This window comes from Protopterus annectens, chromosome 6.part0, assembly GCF_019279795.1.
Source record: "Protopterus annectens isolate FY-2018-M chromosome 6.part0, PAN1.0, whole genome shotgun sequence".
NCBI classification, from domain to species: Eukaryota; Metazoa; Chordata; order Ceratodontiformes; family Protopteridae; genus Protopterus; species Protopterus annectens.
Window position 1 is genome coordinate 1,549,280,842 of NC_056737.1, and position 15,894 is coordinate 1,549,296,735.

Below are 15,894 nucleotides of genomic sequence, written 5' to 3' on the forward strand. Positions count from 1 at the left end.
GAGGTACTGCCATGAGTGCCTGTATCTCCGAGACTCTTCTTGCTGATGTTACTGCCAATAGAAAAACTGTTTTCCAGGAGAGAAATTGCATTTCTGAAGATGCTGCTGGTTCAAAGGGAGGAAGAGTTAATTTTTCCAAGACGAAATTGAGGTCCCATGCAGGTACTGGTGGCTTTCTGGGAGGTTTGATATTATTTATCCCTCTTAGGAACTGTCTTAGCAAGGGATGTGAGAACACAGGTGGATCACAATTGTATTTTGCTGAGATTGCTGAAGCGTGAATCTTTATGGAAGAATATGAGAGACCAGTATGAAGCAATTCTGCCAGGTATTCTAATATCTGAGGTATGCTCAATACTGTTGCATCCTGACCCTTGTTGGCATTCCAGATGGTGAATCTCTTCCACTTGGCTGAATAGGTCTTTCTGGTGGAAGGTCTGCGTGCTTCCAGTAAAATTTCTTGAACTTCTTTGGAAAGAGAGATATCAGGAGAAGTTATGGTAACCTCCAGGCTGTCAGATGCAATGTTTGCAGGTTTTGATGAACAGTCCTGTAATTGTGCTGGGTTAGGGGCAGAGGCCACGGTTTGGTCCGAGTTATGCTCAACAGCAATGGGTACCAGGGCTGCCTTGGCCAGTCTGGAGCTATCAAAATGCCTGTTGGTTGTTCTGCTTTGATCTTCAGTAGCACCTTGGTCAGCAGTGGTAGAGGAGGGAATGCATAAATTGTTTGGGAATTCCAGCTAAAGAAGAGAGCATCCGTTTTCCAGGCTAGAGGATCCTTTTCCAGGTGATGGTTCAGGTGAGAAGCAAAGAGATCTATGTCCGGTCTTCCCCATGCCCTTGTTATTTGTGAGAAAATGTGAGGATGCAGCATCCATTCGTGTGGATCCCAGAAATTTCTGCTCAGCTTGTCCGCCAGAACATTGTCCTTGCCTGGCACAAACTGGGATTGCAAGTGGATCTTCAGACTCAGGAACTTTTCCCAAAGAATCATTGTTAATCTGCAGAGAGGATAAGAATGAGTGCCTCCTTGCTTGTTTATATACCACATAACAGTGGTGTTGTCTGTCCTTATTAGCAAATGTCCTTGTTGAAGTGATTTTTCAAAAGTCTCGATTGCACGTTATCACTGCCAACTTCTCTTTTTGATTTCTGTGCAGATGCCTTTCCCTTGGGTTCCATTGCCCTTGAATGCATCTGCCCTCCATGTGCGCCCCCCATCCATGATCCAAGGCGTCTGTTGTAATGGTTTGACCTGCTTGAGGTTTGTTGAAAGACATGCCTTGGTTTAACTGGCTTGCTTGAGCCCACCACAAGAATTCCCTTTGCAGACATGGAATAAGTGGGATTACGTCCTCTAGGCTTTGGCTGTGCTGGGACCATAAATTTTTTAAATACCATTGCAGCTTTCTCATATGAAGTCTTGCCAAAGGTATCAGAAGAATGCAAGATGCCATGAACCCCAGGGCCTGCAGGATTTTCCTTGCAGTCAGCTGGGAGAGCTTTGCTAGGCCTTTGAAGTACTCTGGCAACTGCTCTTGTTTTTCTTCTGTGAGAAAGGCCATTTGTGTTCTTGTGTCCAGTTTGGCTCCCAGGAAAATAATCTGTTGGAATGGCAGTAGTCTTGATTTTTGAATGTTGACTGTGTATCCCAAGGCCTGTAGTAAATGAATGACATAGTCCAAGTTTGCTGTCAAGGTTTGTTTGTTGTCTGCTTGTATGAGGCAATCATCCAGGTAGGGGTATATTTGAATCCTCTGGAGTCTGCAGTGTGCCACTACTGATGCCAGGCATTTCGTGAACACTCTGGGCGCAGTAGATAAGCCAAACGGCAATGCTGAGAATTGATAATGCTCTGTCCCTGCAAGAAATCTGAGGTATCTTCTGCAACTGTGTCTGATTGGGACATGCAGGTATGCCTCCTTGAGGTCCAGAGTGACCAGCCAAGACCCCTTGCCCAGCATGGGAAGGAGTTGCTGTAACGTCAGCATTTTGAACCTTGGCACAATGAGAAAAGTATTTAGAGTAGACAAGTCCAGTATAGGCCTCCATTGGTTTTCTTTTCTTGGAACAAGGAACAGTCTTGAATAAAATCCCTGGCCTTGTTCCTGAGGAGGGACCTTTTCTATTGCATTTATTCTTAGCAGCTTTGAAACTTGAATGAGTGCCTCTGCCCTTTGATGATGTGGCAGGTTTGGCATGCCTTGTCTTATTGGTAAAGTATGGAAGTGGAATCTGTAACCTTTGTCTATTAAATCCAGAATCCAGTTGTCCTTGGTTAAGATATGCCAGTTCTTTGAGAATAAGGATAATTTTCTGCCTAAAGGTGCTTCTCTTTGAGCTTTGGTAGGCGACATGAAAGTCAAGTAATTGTGATTGTCCTTGTGGTGCAGCTGGACTGCCTGCGCCACTTCTTTGATTTGGTGGTTGCCATTGGCGGCCCCTGCAGGAGCCTCGGTTTTGCCCTCTACCTCGAGCACGCCTGTTTTTTCCCCTTTGAAACTTGTCAGTGTCTGGAAAGGACCAATTCTTTGAAGGCCAATTCCTGCTGAATCTGGGTGGCTGAACCTGGAGGAAATCTTTGACTGTCTGAACTGATTTAGCCTTTTCCTCAATGGACTTCAACACATCTTGTGCATCAGCACCAAAAAGCTTCTGTTTTTCCAGAGGTGCATCAAGTAACTTTACTTTAACATGGTCTGGCAGTGGCTGTTCTTTTAACCAAGCATGTTTACATATAACAGCCCCTGTCATAGCTGCCCTACATGAAGCCTCCAATGCATCATAACCACACTGTAGAAAATGATTGCTAACCTGTTGAGTGTTATGGACCAGATCCTGCAATGCCTTTCTATCAATAGACTCAGGAGAGGCTAGCTTTTTCTGTAAATCATCCAGTAAATAATCCTGGTACTGAAACATATGAAAGAGGCAGTTAAGTGACCTCATGGCAAGGGTGGTAGAGGTATAAACTTTTTTACCCCATCTCTCCAAGGACCTTGCTTCCCTATCCGCTGGCAGTGGATTCTTAGCTGAGGAAGTAGCCACTCCTTTGGGGCCCTGTGAAATAGTTTCAAGATCCACAGAGTGGGCCTTAAAGAGATGCTTGTGAGTGTCAGGGACCCTGTAATATCTGTCTGGCTTGACAAGAGCAGGAGGGAGAAAATCAGGGTTAGCACTGGAGTCGGAGAAAACATCATCCAGGACATCCATAACTGGAGGGATAGCTAAAGGTCTGTGCTGGGGTAACTTAAGGAAGGTACGTAGCCTTTTCCTAGAATCAGAAAATTCCTGACCCTGCCACTTAAAATGCTCCCTCATAGAGTGGAGGACTTCGCCGAATGAAAAATCCTCAGTAGGAGAGGCAGAGGGAATTGACTCCTCAGCATCAGAGTCCTCATAGGCCTGGAAAGATTCTTCTTGAGTATCTGAATGCTCAGAATCCCCAGAGGCTTCATCTGAAGAGAGGTTGTCAGCCTGCTCAGTTCTAGGCCTTTTCTCTGCAGGCGGCTGAGAACCTCTGTCTGGGTGAGGCTGAGACCCCCTGATAAGAGAAATAAGGTCTGCAGCAAGAGACATGATCTGTTTATCAGAAGAAGGGGCCTGGGCAGTAGGTTTAGGATGGGCCTTGGCCGGGCTGGCGGCCTTAGCACGTGCAAAGGCCTTGATGGACATGGATACAGGAGGCCAAGCTGTCCCACGTGCAGGAGTAACCTTGTCCATGGGAATGGAGTCGGGTAGATCCAGAACTTCGGTTTCTGGAGGAAAATCAATAACTGGCACCGGTGTAGTCTCCGGGACCGAAGTACGTGTTACCACTGTGTCGTCGGCCTGGAGCGGTTGAATTACCACTTCCGAAGGGACTGAAGCACTCGCGGAGGGCTTAGGAGAAATATCGGTAGAGGACGCGGGCCGCGGATGTCGGTCCCGGTCCTTACGTTCTTTGGAAATTTGTGTTGTCGGTTGTTCCGACGGCATGATATAAGCGAAGGATTCGCCGAAAAAGTCTTCGGCAAATTCTGCCCAGCGCCTGAGAGTGCGCTTATTAAAGCAAGCACAGGCAGCACAGGCCGAGACGTCATGGTCTGGGGCCAGGCAAGGAAGGCAGTAAGAATGGAAGTCCTTATGAGGTATTTGTTTACCACAAGACAAACAATTATTAACTTTCTCAATTTGTTCTGACATTGGCTAAGGCAAGAAAAAATGTTCCCCAACGGGGTACTTAGCTTTTAGATGACTTTGGTAACTGAAAACACAGGAGCTGACCGACCGGCATTTGCGAACTGCTTCTGCTTCGGGCACCGCGCGGCAAGAAAGACTGAAGAAGATGGCGTCGGCCGATGCCTTTATACTCCAGCCGTTCTGACGTCGGAGAGGAGGCGACACCAGCGGACCCAGACTTTGGAATCCGGCCGACCGAGGGCTGCCTGAGGCAGGACAACCCATATGTTATGACTGCAGTTGCATTCTTGAAGGACATCACTAAACAATGACATACATTTAGGTTACAGACTTCGTATCCTTTAGAAAATGTAGGAGAACTATTACTTGCAGTGGTGTGGTAATGATGAGCTGGGACAGTGGACAGAATAAATGTAATAAGCTGGTGTCTGACAAGTTTACTGCTGTTATTATAGACCAGATCTCTCTCTAAAGCATTTGAGATTCAGTCATGAACTTCTCAGTCCATCAAGATGCCCACCCTATCTAATGCTTTTGGATGATGGAAGACTCAGTGTGAACTCAGGCCTTCTGACAGGAGGCTAGTTTGTGCTGCTGAAAAAGAATGCATAAAGATATAACTTGTTACTGTCTTTGTTAGAAAAACCTTAGAATAAGCATCCAAGAGAAATACCTTCAAGATATCACTAAAAAAAAGGATCCACACCTTGTCTCAAAAAAACTCACATTACATTAACACACAAGAACTCAAATTACAGTACATACATTCTTCACAATGCATGTATCTGAAGTCCTCATATTACAATCAAATGTGGCACAATTAATAAACACTGTTTGCATGAGGAAATACCCTTCTCCACCTCCCTCCTTAAATTATTATTCTTACTGTCAAGTTGCATACTTCACTAGTAAGTGAGTACTATGATATCATGAGGTGGTAGATCTCCACAATGCAGAACTATTCTGCATATAACAAAACAAATACAAGAAAGTTAATCAGAAAAGATTACTAGTTGTATGAGTACTGATGTTAGCAGTAACACTGACATCTGCACAACCTACATGGCAACTACTTAAGCACCTGCCATGGACTGCTACCACTTGGTGATGACAAGCTCTGCCTAAAGTAGCAAGTACAACAAAAGTGAATAGGCCTATAGGATAATAATATGCTTCATCCTGTCGAGCTGAGAGACTTTGAAAAGTCACATAATCAGACCTGTATTCTGTACTCCTGGTCGCCTCCTGAAGAGATGCACTTGTGCAGAGGCAATCTTACTTGATACATGAAATACTTCAAACTATATACAAATATTCATTCACTGTAGAGCAAATAAAAACGAACACGCAAATTAAGACAAATCAGAAATAATGTAACCGGAAAACCACATTTAAAAGCATGACATTAGGTGATGAAAAAAGCAGAACTGCACACATCATTATACTTCATGCAAAATTAATCATGTGGAATTTATTTTCTTTAATTCTTAAAGCAAAAATTGCTGCCATTTCATGTTATAAGACAAACTAATCTCGCCAATTAATTTCATAGGGCTCTTTTTGCAACAAGCAACAGTTACATTTAACCCAACTGCACAAAACTAGTACAACACTAGCAGCAGATTAAACCACATCAGTATGTGTTAATTAACAATTACAGTAGCTGTTCGTACCTCAGCGCCCTTTGCAGGTAATCAATTTGTGATTCATATGTACTAATCATATCCAACAGCCTGGAAAACAAAACAGAAAGCTGAATATTTACAGCTCAAGAAATGACAATGTGTACAACCAAACCTCAAAAAGTTTAAGTCATTGCTCTCTTGAGATACAAAGCTCTATTAACACTGCATGGTATACCTGCTATGTAATCAATTCTAAAGCTGTTCTAACCAAGGCTTCCAAGGAACAATGATTATTTATGTCTTTCAGTCTACAGCATTTTGAATACAGCCCACTCCACCAATACCAGTAAGTAAAATGTGCAAACGGAAAAAAATATTGGCTCTTGCAGCAGATATAAAATCAAGACTTACACCATTATGTCACTGGCTCTGTCTTTTGAGTTTGTTTTTCTCCAGTCTGCCCCTTAAGACCAACCCTGCCTGAAATCACCTTAGTGCTCTGATGTTATAATTAATTCAGGAAAGATTTGACATGCGTGTTTACTTTTCCATATCTCAAACAACCTTACCAGATATTAAAATAATCAAGCAATATTTATTTATAATGTGTTGTATCCATACAATTCAAAAACAGCAGGCAAGTTTAACATACAACTATTTTAAGAGTTATTAATCTACAAATATTTTTTGTAAAAGTGTACAATTTTACCTATAACAAAATGTCTTCTACAATGGCAAACACAGAGAATGCCATAAAATGCATGCTGCATAAGGAAAAGCTTTTAACCACCAAAAAAAAAAATGCTTTATCGAAATCTCTAGCAGACCAATGCCAAGTAGTCAAAGTCTACCCAAGTAGGAATGTACAGCCTAATTAAATCTTAAGGGAACTTGGGTCCCACACAGTACTGGGTTTAGGTACACAAACTATCATCTTATTAGGTGATCCCCTGCTACAGTGAAAGTCACTAACACATGGGACCATGCTGGCAGCGAGTAGCACCCACAGCATTAGTAGTTGTGGCATTCAGGTATATCTGAAAAAGTTGAAAGTATATCCTATGGAAATAAATAAGTAACAACTCAACATATCAGTTAATCTGCAAGAGGCTCCTTCATAGCGAGTGACGCTTGGGATTTCCTCAGCTGAGAACCTTCTTAAATTATAAATTATGTACTCACCAATCACTAGGCATCTCTGTTGTCTATTTTCATTCCTCCTCACTAATGGGTTTGGATCCAATCTTAGGATCCGACTCAGCCGCATACACTAGGGTTTGGATCCAATCTTAGGATCCGACTCAGCCGCATACACTAGACCTCAGACCCAGCTCTCAAGTTCCTCTCTACCCATAATGCTTTATTCCATCCCCATTGCCTCAGATTGAGTTGGTTGCCTAATCTCCCCCTGATCCAAGAGAGAAAGGACAGTCAGAAATAAAGATAGGGCTCAAACCTGGAACAACAGGTTTCAAACAAATGTAAAATCCACAATAAAAACCAGGAAAACTAAAACAGGCAACTCAGTATCGACTGCTGAAAACCAGTTTAATGATAGCAACCAACAAACAAAAACAATAAAAAGTACTAAGCACTTTCACCCGTACATATTCTGGGCATCATCAGAGTACTAAAGAATTCACATACTAACTTCCGTGTATATAACAACCTGAATAATTGCTAAATTAGAGAATTGATGTTAATGCTTACATCACAACGCCTAATTAACAACTCTTTCCATTAAAAACTTTTAGAAACTGCTAAGGTGTCATCATACCAATACCAAATAACAACGAATAATTTGTTATTAAAAAAGTACAGTTTTGTACCTACCATAAATGTAGATGTTCGAGGATTCCATTGCTGCAGTCCTTACTATTGGGTATAGTCCGCATCCAGTCGGCCCGAATACCAGAGTATAAGGCTGACGTCGGTCAGGGCGCATTAGACTGACGTCAGTACGTCAGGGTACTAATGCGCATGACCGGCGTCATATCCTCAGTCTTTTCTTGCCCCAGATGTCAGAAGACCCAAAAAGACAAGGCCCAAAATACCTGCACCAAAACATGAACAATATATACAAAAATATAAGCAGGTAAATCACCTACACAACCACCCCTAAACACAGAGGGAAGGAGGGAGGGTAAATTGGACTGCAGCAATGGAATCCTCGAACATCTACATTTATGGTAGGTACAAAACTGTACTATGTTCTTCGCCTTCCATTGCTGCAGTCCTTACTATTGGGTAGAATCCCAAAGCAGAGGTAAGGGAGGCTGGCAAATCTTAAAGAAGCAGGAGCTGACAACATGCCTTGCAAAACAGCTGTGGCAAAACCAGCCCTAGACTTAGAGTAGATAGGAAGGTGATAATGCTTAGAGAAAGTATGCACTGAACTCCAAGTAGCTGCTTCCAAAATATCCTTAGTTGCCACCCCGTAGAAATGCTGTTGAAGTGGCAGTAGCCCTAGTGGAATGAGGCCTAATCCCAGCTGGAACCTCCTTGCCATGATGGGAATAACAAAATGCAATGCAAAAGCCAATCCACCTAGAAATAGTTTGTCTTGACACAGGCTTGCCCTCATGAACCCAAAGCAAAAAGAAACAAACAACTGCTGAGACTGCCTAAAATCCTTAGTCCTGCTTAAGTAATAACGCAATTGCCTGTGTACATCTAAAGTATGCAAAATCTTTTCCCCTTTATTTTGGGGATCTGCATAAAAGGTAGGCAAATGAATAGTTTGGTTTAAAGCCACACTAGAAACCACCTTAGGCATAAAGGAAGGATTAGTACGTAATGATACCCTATCCTTATGGAAAATCAAAAGGGCTCGACTGCCATAAGGGCCTGCAACTCAGACACCCGTCTTGCAGAAGTAATAGCCAACAAAAAAGCAGTCTTCCATGACAAATATTTCAATTCAGCAGTAGCCGCAGGCTCAAAAGGTTGTAGAGTAAGTTTTTCCAACACAAAATTGAGATCCCAAGCAGGAGTAGGAGCTCTACGTGGGGGTCTTATATTCTTAGCCCCTCTAAGAAACTGCTTGAACAAGGGATGCGAAAACAATGGTGGGTCACAATCATAGTGAGCTGAGATTGCTGCAGCATGAATCTTGATGGAAGAGAAGGACAGACCCTTGTCCAGTAACTCAGTAAGATATTGAAGAGCCATACTCAAATTAGGCTCAGAAATCTCCAAATTCTTTGCTTTACTCCAAAATAAAAATCTCTTCCATTTTGCTGCGTACACTTTCCTCGTACTAGGTCTTCTAGCTTCCATAATCACATTTAAAACTTGTTGAGGAAGTTGAGACCTGCTGTGTTTCAACACAGAATATGCCAGGCTGTCAGAGGAAGAGAGTGAAGCTTGACATTGAGCAGATGACCGTCCTGCTGGGATAACAGATGTGGAATCAAAGGTTAAGGCCATGGAGGCTTCTTTACCAGACTCCGTAGAGGGTACCAGTGTTGCCGAGGCCAATCTGGAGCTATCAAAATCATCCCTGGCCTGTCCTGTCTGACCTTTAACAGTACCTTTGGAAGAAGAGGCAGAGGTGGAAAGGCATACAGATGAAGGTTTGTTCAACTGAAAGACAGAGCATCCACTTTCCAAGCTGTGTGATGAAACCCCTTTGTGCAAAACTGTGGCAGCTGGTGGTTTAGTGGAGAAGCGAACAGATCTATGTCTGGAGTTCCCCATGACACTGTCAATTTCTGAAATACATGAAGATCCAGTTTCCACTTGTGGGGATCCATGATTTGTCTGCTTGACACATCTGCGAGGGAGTTCTGTGCTCCTGGCAGAAACCTTGCCTGAAGAGTTAGGTGCAAGCGTAGCGCAGTCTCCAATAAAATCATTGCATGCCTGCATAGAGGATAAGAATGTGTTCCCCCTTGTTTGTTGAAGTACCACATGACAGTTGTGTTGTCTGTTAGAATCAACACCTGCCCTGGAAGAAGTAACTCCTTGAAAGCCAGAAATGCGAACTGGACTGCTAACATCTCCTTTATGTTGATATGTAGATGCTGTAGTCTGGCAGGCCACTTGTCTTGTATCCACTTTACAGTTGGATGAGCTCCCCAAGCAATGTCTGAGGCATCTGTCGGTAAAATCTGACTCGCCTATGGCCGGGTCACAGAGAGTCCCTTGTTTAGGTGACATTCCTGAGCCCACCATAAAAATACTCTTTGAAGGCAAGGTATTATTTGAATGACAGTGTCTAAATCCTGGCAGTGCTGTGTCCATACATTTTTGAGATACCATTGTAACTTCCTCATATGCAGTTTGGCATTGGGAAGCACCAGAATACAAGATGCCATGAACCCTAATGCTTGAAGGACTGTCTCTGCAGTCAGCACGGACTGATGAGAAAGTTGATGGAAGTAAAGTGACAGACTCTTTTGTTTGTCCGGGGTTAAAAGGCCATCTGGGCTGCTGTATTCAGTCTCACACCCAGAAAGCACATGTCTTGAGAGGGTACTAGACTGGACTTTATTTCGTTCACAGAATACCCTAGGCATCTTAGCACTGCTATAAGATATTCCAGATGCTGTAGAAGGTCTTCCTTTTCTTGAGCCAGAATCAGGCAGTCGTCTAAATAAGGATAGATTTGAAGTCCTTGTAGCCTGAAGTAAGCTATCACTGGAGCCAGAACCTTTGTGAATACTCTGGGCGCAGTAGATAAGCCAAAGGGCAATGCAGAGAACTGATAATGAGAATCTCCAGCTTGAAACCGCAGATACTTCCTGTAACTTAGCCTGAAATGCACATGAAGGTAAGCTTCCTTGAGACCTAAAGTTACCATCCAGTGATCTTTGCCCAGCAGGAGTAAAAGCTGTTGTAACGTCAACATCTCGAACTTGGGAATGTCCAGATAAGTGTTGAGGAGAGATAAATCCAAAAGCAGTCTCCACTTGTTCCCCTTCTCTGGTACTAGGAACATGCGAGAATAAAATCCTAGGCCCCTTTTTGACACAGGGACTGGTAGAATGATGTCCAACACCCACCTGTCTTGAGTGATTAAATCCCAATTTCCTTTGAAAAGAGACAGTTGTCCTACCAAAGGAGCTGCCAGACGAGAATCTACTGGCAGTTGAAAAGGCAAGTCATTGGGTCTGTTTACGAAAGGACTGACCCCTGCCTTCACCAGAAGTCTGAGCAGGTGAACTCCCTGTTCTAGGCCTAAAAGAACCTTGAGCCCTGCCCCTACCACGTCTAGACCTACCCCTAGACTGGGAATCATAAGCAGGATATGTCCACCCCTTAGCAGGCCAATTTCTACTAAACTTCGGCGGCTGTACCTGCAAAAAATCTTTAACAGTTTGCATAGACTTAGCTTTGTCCTCCATTTTCTTCAAAACTGCTTCCACAGGTGAACCAAACAACACATCAGACTGTAAAGGAGCATCCAAAATCCTTGTCTTAACATGCTCAGCCAAATTTTGATCCCTCAACCAGGCATGCCTGCGAAGAACAGAACTAGTGGCAGCCACCCTCGAGGAGGCCTGCACAGCATCAAAACCACATTGCAAAGAATGCTTGCCCACTTGTTCAGACACATAAACTAAATCCAGCAAGTCTTTACAATCAATACCTTCCGCCAAAGCATCCACCTTAGATTTCAATTGTGAAAGGAGATAATTTTGATATTTCAGCATGTGAAACTGACAATTTAACGCCTCATGGCTAGAGTGGAAGAAGTATACACTTTCTTACCCCACCTATCTAACGCCCTTGCCTCTTTGTCAGTGGGAACAGGATTCTTAACCACAGAGGCCTTAACACCTTTAGGCCCCTGAGAAACAGTTTCTGGGTCCGCCCTAGGACTCTTAAACAAATACTTATGAGCTTCGGGCACCCTATAGTACCTATCAGGTTTAACAGGAGCAGGAGGCAAAGAATCAGGGTTCAGGAAGCCTCTGCAAAACATCTTCCACCACATTCAACACAGGCCGTATAGCTAAGGGCCTATGCTGGGGAAAAACAAGAATTCCCTAAGCCTCTTCCTGGAATCAGAGTAATCCTGGCCTTCCCATTTAAAGTGCTCCCTCATGGAATGCAGAGTCTCTGAAAATGAAAAATCCTCAGGAGGAGAAGCCGAAGGAGTGGCATCATCCACATCAGAATCAGAATAATGAGGATACTCCTGCAAATCTTCCGCAGAAGATTCAGAAGCCCCTGAACCCTGTTCAAAACTGTCAAACTCTGGTTCCACTCTAGGCCTCTTATCAGGAGGGCCCATAGAACCTCTAATCATAGTAATCAAATCTTCTGCCATTTTAAGCATATGTTTCTTAGGTACAGAACCCGAAAGGCTAGGAGAAGCCCCTAATGAAGCTGAAGTTGGCCTACCTCTAAAAGAAGTTTAGGCAACAGAAGGAGAGGCCCTAACTACTTTGGGAAGAGAGGGAAGAATAGTTACCTGAGAAGCCCCCTCAGCCTGGCCTGCCTCCTGAGAGGGTACATCCTGTAACAGTAAAGTTTCTGCCTGAGACTCTATAGAAACTCCTGGCAAAACCTCTGGCTCCACTGAGCCATCTAAAGAACCGACGTCTGGGACTGCCGGTTCATCAACCCTAGGCTTCGCTGTTTTGTCCCTGCGCTTCTTGGACGAAGCGGGCGTCGGAGCATCCGACGGCATTTTATAATTGCAACGCTTCCCAAACACTAATCTGGCACAGTCTAACCTCCTCTTAATAGTGCGTTTGTTAAACCTAGCACAAGAGCGGCAACCAACAACGCCGTGCTCAGGCCCTAAACAAGGTATACACAATGTATGGTAATCCCTATGAGGTATTTGTTTCCCACAAGAAATACAGTTATTCACTTTTTCTGACATCCGGTTAAATACTGAGGCAAGAAAAAAACAAAATGTTCCCCAACGGGGTACTTAGCCAACTCTGATTCGGTCTGAAACTCCGGTTTCGGAAATATTTCAGAACGCCAACCTGCACTCGCAAAACTGCTTCTGCATCGGACAGCGCGGCAAAAAAGACTGAGGATATGACGCCGGTCATGCGCATTAGTACCCTGACGTACTGACGTCAGTCTAATGCGCCCTGACCGACGTCAGCCTTATACTCTGGTATTCGGGCCGACTGGATGCGGACTATACCCAATAGTAAGGACTGCAGCAATGGAAGACGAAGAACATCCTGTGTAAAATACCATCTTTATAACTGTAAACATAGAAATCATTAAAATTCATACATTTAATATGCCAAAACTTTTAAATGCTCCCTATGTACAATTTTAAAACTTTTTATTGTTAAAATGTACGTGAATATTTAACACAATATCCTATACCAAAATAAATATATAACTAATGAATTGATAAACTAAAGAATTTATAAAATTTTGTTTGTTGGTTACTATCATTAAACTGGTTTTCAGCAGTCGATACTGAGTTGCCTGTTTTAGGTTTCAAACATAGTCCAACAGGTTTCTTCCAAAAGAAAAACAAGGAGTGGAGGCTGGATGGGAGGAAAGGTGAGGAAGAAGTTATGCTGAGTACATAACTTATAAATCTGATGATGTCCTTTTCATTCTTCCTCACTAATGGGACACAGTCCCCAGTTAAGTTACCTTTGGGTGGCCCTCATGGAAGGATATTCTGGAGCACTGCCAAACCAAAGGAGACTATTTCTAGATATGTCTGACTTGTAATGTGAAATAAAGGCACGAGCCTTGGACCATGTGGCTGCTGCACAAACGTCATCAATATAGGTCCTTGACCAAAAGGTAGATGAAGTAGCCAAGGATAGTTGGTTGAGCTCGGGGAGGTCTTGGCAAGACTAAGCCTTTTTGAGAATAAATCAGTGAAATGCAGTTTGTAATCCATTTAGCTAGGGTAAGTTTAAAAACTGACAGACCCAGGCGAGTTGAGGAAAAAGATAAGAAAAGCTGATTTGACTTTCTAAACTGCTTTGTTCTATTAAGATAAAAATGTAGCTGCTTGTGTACATATCAAGGAGATGTAGCATGGACTCTCTCTTTTTGGAAAAATTTGGAGAAACGACTGGTAAATTAATGGATTGGCTGATGTTATTTTCAGAAGCCATATGAAGGTTAGTCCATAGAGAAACCCTGTCTTTATGAAAAATAATGTAAAGGGGGTTTTACTGACAGAGCCTGGAATTCAGAAATCCTTTTCATTACAGTTAATTACCAGGAAGACCATTTTCTATGATATAAATGTTAGATCACATTTGTCTGACAGTTCAAAAGATTTCGGAGCTAAACCCTGAAGAACCACCCTAAGGTCTCAAGGAGGTGAAGGATTATTTACCAGAGGTCTGAGAAGAAAATTGACCTTCATAAAAGGTTTACACAATCTGGAAGAAGCCAGGGAGAAAGATTTACTTCCTGAATGGAAAGTACAGATTGCTGCCAACTGAAGTTTCATTGGAGAAAAACTGGCACCTTTATTAAAAAGGGTTGTAAGAAAAGGAACAACTGCAGAAGTTGGGGCTGGAAATGGGTCAAAGTTTTGGTCAGAAGCCCAAACAGAAAACCTTTTCCATTTGCTCCTATACACTTTCTTGGTGGAAATTTTTTGTGAAGCCAAAATAATATCATGAAATTGGGAACAGAGCCTGGACTGTCCAAGTATTACTGGATGTGGTAAATCATGTAGTTAACTTGAGGGCTAGAAAGTAAGGATGTTGAATCCCCGATGGCTGAGACAAGAGATCTTGATGAGGGCTCTACTATCTATGGAGGATAACAAAGATAAGATCGCAGGAAGGGGAACCAAACTTGCGAAGTCCAAAAAGGGCAATGAGGATTACTAAGCTCTTCAGCCTGCTTGCTTTCTGTAAGAATCTTGGAATCAGTGGAAAGGAGGGTAGCAAACCAGAGGGCCAAGCGTGTACCAGAGCATCTCTCTGTGACTCCCCCAGAGGGGGCGCTCAGAGCAAAGTACTTGCTACACTTGTTGAGACTGGAGACAAATAGGTCACAGCAAGGATGGCCCCAATGGCTGAAGATCATATTCACTACTGAATGACCGAGACCACTCATGAGACATCAGAATAGGTCGGCTTAGTTTGTCTGCCAGCATAGGTTCATAGTAAGGTACTAGGCTATCGGCCCAAGGGTCTACGCAAGCCTAGCCAGCAAGGTTCCATAGCTTCCGCCACCCAAGAAAGTTATTTTCCTGTGCTACTGTTCAGCAGAGACACAGAAGTGATCCCTGGGGTGTATTTCCTATTTCCCATCCACTCATCAAGATTTTTCTTGAAGAGTGCTAACGAAGAACTTTGCTGGACATAGATGGGTAGCTTGTTCCAGAGTATACAAAGTCTCTGGGACAGGAATCTATCCCTCCAGCGTGTCCTGTTTATTGTGGTGACAAGGTTTAGGTCCCTAGAGCATGCAGCTCAGAGGGATTGGGATTTCTTTAGGTGTAGCATGTCCAACAGCTCTGGGTTTGACATAGCTTTATATGTTAAGCAGAGATCACCTCGGAGTAGGCGATATGCTATGGAGTAAAGCTGGAGTTTTTTGAGGCGGTCAGTGTAAGGCATTTGTTTGAGGCCAGTAATCCTCTTTGTGAGGTACTTCTGTGGTCTTTCCAGCTGCTGCAGATGTCTTGTGAGGTACATTCCAAAAGGGACATTGTATTCTATAATAGGTCTTATGAGTGATGAGTAGAGGGGAACAATGACCTCTTTTTTTCTGGATGAGAACCCTTTTATAATGAGGTGTGCCACGTAGAAGGACTTCCTGACTACTGTGGCAATGTGACTATCAAAAGAGAGACTACTGTCCACCTGGGTCCCAAGGTCTATTATCACGCATTCAGTGTTAAGCAGATTGCTGCCTATATGGTACTTCATGGGTACAGAGTTTTTACCAAAGGGGATGACACTGCACTTTTTGGCAGTGGGCTTGAGGCCATGGCTCTGACACCAGACATCTGTCTCAGTGAGGCCCTTCTGTAGGATGTCCACATCATTTGGGGACTTGACTATGGCTCCTAGTTTGCAGTCATCTGCAAACTTCATTAGCCAGAGGCCTTCTGTGTTAGCCTGTACTTCAGAGAAGTAGATACCAAACAGGAGAGGTCCCAGGACGGAACCCTG

At 43.4% G+C, this 15,894-nt stretch overlaps 1 protein-coding gene across 4 annotated transcripts in view; it reads right to left on the reverse strand.

Moving 5' to 3' along the window:
- The window catches only part of CEP70 (centrosomal protein 70), a 2,129,610-nt gene that overhangs the window by 947,525 nt on the left and 1,166,191 nt on the right, over positions 1 to 15,894 (reverse strand). For 3 of the 4 annotated variants that reach the window (XM_044075003.1, XM_044074999.1, XM_044075000.1), the window contains exon 6: positions 5,858 to 5,917. The exons of the other annotated variant lie outside the window; for it this stretch is intronic. In XM_044075003.1, the coding sequence (XP_043930938.1) occupies positions 5,858 to 5,917 (60 nt within the window). The remainder of the gene's footprint in view (positions 1 to 5,857; positions 5,918 to 15,894) is intronic. 4 annotated transcript variants of the gene reach the window in all.